Source organism: Penaeus monodon, chromosome 18, assembly GCF_015228065.2.
Source record: "Penaeus monodon isolate SGIC_2016 chromosome 18, NSTDA_Pmon_1, whole genome shotgun sequence".
NCBI lineage: Eukaryota > Metazoa > Arthropoda > Malacostraca > Decapoda > Penaeidae > Penaeus > Penaeus monodon.
Window position 1 is genome coordinate 43851473 of NC_051403.1, and position 3905 is coordinate 43855377.

A 3905-nucleotide genomic window follows, 5' to 3' on the forward strand; every position below is an offset into this window, starting at 1 on the left:
ACTCGTCATATCACATAACTGGCAGGTCATATCACAGAACTGGCAGGTCATATCACAGAACTGGCAGGTCATATCACAGAACTGGCAGGTCATATCACAGAACTGGCAGGTCATATCACAGAACTGGCAGGTCATATCACAGAACTGACTCGTCATATCACAGAACTGACTCGTCATATCACAGAACTGGCAGGTCATATCACAGAACTGACTCGTCATATCACAGAACTGGCAGGTCATATCACAGAACTGGCAGGTCATATCACAAAACCGACTCGTCATATCACAGAACTGGCAGGTCATATCACAGAACTGACAGGTCATATCACAGAACTGGCAGGTCATATCACAGAACTGGCAGGTCATATCACAGAACTGGCAGGTCATATCACAGAACTGGCAGGTCATATCACAGAACTGGCAGGTCATATCACAGAACTGGCAGGTCATATCACAGAACTGGCAGGTCATATCACAGAACTGACTCGTCATATCACAGAACTGACTCGTCATATCACAGAACTGGCAGGTCATATCACAGAACTGGCAGGTCATATCACAGAACTGACTCGTCATATCACAGAACTGGCAGGTCATATCACAGAACTGGCAGGTCATATCACAGAACTGAGTCGTCATATCACAGAACTGACTCGTCATATCACAGAACTGGCAGGTCATATCACAGAACTGGCAGGTCATATCACAGAACTGACTCGTCATATCGCAGAACCAAAGCGTCATACCACAAAACAATCGAAGTATCCTACAAAACAACCAGTGTCATATCACAAAACAAACCGCAGTGTCATATCACAAAACAAACCACAGTGTCATATCACAAAACAACCAGTGTCATATCACAAAACAACTGCAGTGTCATACAAAACAACCCAAGTGTCATATCACAAAACCGCAGTGTCATATCACAACAATCCTACCAGCTACCTTTTCCCTCGTTCCCACAGTATCCAACGTCTGCGGAGCGAGTCATGGCGGGTGCCCAGCTACCCACCTGTGCCTGCCCAATGGCCGTGGTGGGCGTACGTGTGCCTGTACAACCCACCCACCTAGTGGCGAAGACGACCAGTGTGTCGACTATAACTATTAAGTGTTTTCCAGGCTCCAGCTGTTGGACGAGGCGACGCTATCAACACTTGAGTTGCTGAAAAGCGTCGACTCTCGTTGAAACAAGAAATTGAAAACAATAACACGGAATAACAGCTGCTTTTATACAGTGATCGGTAGATAGGTTATTTGCACAGATGGACGTTGAAAATCAGTATAGTTGTATTATAGATATTTAGTGATTTTTTTTTAGGGGGTAAATTGAGCTATCATTTTTTGGGGAGGGATCTTGAATATCTTGAGAATGTGTTAATTAACGAATCAATTATTTTTCTGGGCTAACGGACTATGTATACAGATCTAGATCTTATATATCAGGTTGTGATTCGAAAAAAAAACTTTTATCTTTGAAAGGAAAAAAAGTAATGATAATAATTGTTAGTTCTGAGAATCCAATAGATGTTACTTATTTAATTTCTTTAACTGTTCATCTTATTATTCGTGTTTATAAGAATATTAAGAAAGAACAACGGAGCATGGAATGATATATTTCACAGCTGAGAGAATGTTAATATTTCCTTTAAACATTGAATTGAACAGCAGACATTTGTGAAGTAAAATCTAACACTGCCAAGGTAGAACAATCCATTTGAAAAGAACATTGAACATTTCCCTTATAACGAATTAGAGACAATAGAATAGGAACAAAGATTTAGAACAAAAAGTTTTACATGTGTTCAATATGTATTAGAACGTTAATTTTAAGTCCCACTGTGTTTTTTGCCATTTGTAGATAAAGGTTGGAATGGGGACAATTCCAGTTTGAGAAATATATAACTGACCTTTCGATAATTACATCAGAATGAATGTCGAAATGCCAAGGACATATTTTTCGTTATGGAATTAAAGTTCTGATTTTAAACCTTATTGTTTCACGTCTTTTTTTCGCCGTATGTTTACACACTAAAAGTGGTGCAGTTCTTAATGTTGAATTTCGTGGGAACGTGTCGATGTTGTGAAGTCTTCCTTTTATTGTTGTACTGTAAAATTAATTCTAAAAAAATAATGTTGCATTACTATTAGAGTACGGTAAATGTATTGAAGTTGAAACTATGGACCTGTTTGCTAATAATTAAACAGCTGTACAAGCTATTACGTGTATATTACTATCCACGGTCGCCTGCCTCCAGAACAAGGGATCTCCTTAACAAATAGCCTCGATTATGGAGGTGTGGGTTATTGATAAAAAATTATATGCTGCAAAATTACATGTTAACATCGATAATGAGCAATAATACCTAGGGTAAAGGCGGGCATCTTGCACAATAACCGGGCCAAGTACATAGCTACTCCAGGGCTACGAGGAAGAGAAGAAAGAGAAGAAAAAAAAGGTGAGAAGGGAGGAGGACAGGAGAGGCAGAGGGGAAAGAAGAAGGGGTGGGAGATGGAGAAGAAGAGAAAGAGGAATTAGATAAGGGCGTGGAGAGAGGGGATAAGAAAGAGAGATAGGTTGATACAAGGTGAGGAAAAGGAGACGAAGAGGAGAAGGGTGGAAAAGAGAAGGAAAAGCAGAACAGGAAGAGGACGAAGAAGTAGATGAGACAAAGGAGAAGGAGCGAAGGAAAACCAAAGGCACAAACTGGACGAGGAGGAGGAAACGCAGAAGGAGGAGGAAGAGGAGGAGGGGGAAGAAAAAAACACCGGAGGGACAAACAAGACGAGGTAGAGGAGAACCAGAAGGAGGAGGAGGAGGCGGAGGTAAGGAGAACCTAGATCTTTGTGGGACGGCGTGTGTGTATTTACAGAAGTGGAAAGGGGTGTTCAGTAGCTCCTGTGAAGACTACCTTGACATCGGCCATTAAGTCGGAGGAAGGAGCTCGCCGCTGGATATTTGGAAAGAGATTCTGAAGATCGCCATCGTCACAGAGAGGATCCAACCCTTGTAAAAACCGTCTTGGAATTTATGTTGTTAGTTCTGCAAAAGTATTGATTTCAATTTGTGAAAGAAGGCTGTAATATTCTTTTGTTCTTCATAGACTAAAAAAAAAATCTTAACGACTTTACAAAAATGAGGAATCCTTAGAGTAAGTTGAAAAAAATATATAAGCATTTACATATTAGAAAAATATTTATGCGTTTCAAGAGACAATAATTATCTTTTGAACAGAAAATGAAGCTCCCAGAAGGAAACGCTTATTGACAATAAAAAATAGTTATTTTCACAATCAAAGAACTTGACTTCGTTCAGGTTCCTGAGAACAAAATGGGCTTTATGGAACTTCAATAGAACTAAATTATATATATATATATATATGTGTGTGTGTGTGTGTGTGTGCATACATACATACATATACATATATATATATGTGTGTGTGTGTGTGTGTGTGTGTGTATGTGTGTGTGTGTGTTTGTGTGTGCATACATACATATATGTGTGTGTGTGTACATACATACATATATGTGTGTGTATGTGTGTGTGGACCGGATCTGGATATCTTTCGCCATCAAGAATTTAAGCTCCGATACTAAAAAAAGAATCAATATATCAAGTAACAAGGGAGTAGAGAATAACACATATTAAATTGTGCATTTTCTGCGTTACAAGGAAGTTTTCTCTTTTTAAACTACTATACTCTCTCTCTCTCTTCTCTCTCTCTCTCTCTCTCTCTCTCTCTCTCTCTCTTTCTCTCTCAGGATATATCGACTTTTTAATCGAGTGCACATTGTTTTAAGTCAAACCGACATGCACAGCACAATATTCAGTTACTCCAATGTCTGCATAACACCCGCATCCATGAAAGCAGAGTGGATATTCAAAGTTATCCGGATTCGGATTC

General features: G+C 39.5%; 1 protein-coding gene across 1 annotated transcript in view; it reads left to right on the forward strand.

The window, feature by feature from the left end:
* The window catches only part of LOC119584795 (nidogen-like), a 59488-nt gene extending 57267 nt beyond the window's left edge, over positions 1-2221 (forward strand). Inside the window, exon 31 of the mRNA XM_037933440.1 lies at positions 969-2221. Coding sequence (XP_037789368.1) covers positions 969-1111 — 143 coding nt within the window. The 3' untranslated portion in view covers positions 1112-2221. The remainder of the gene's footprint in view (positions 1-968) is intronic.
* The last annotated feature ends 1684 nt before the right edge of the window (positions 2222-3905 follow it).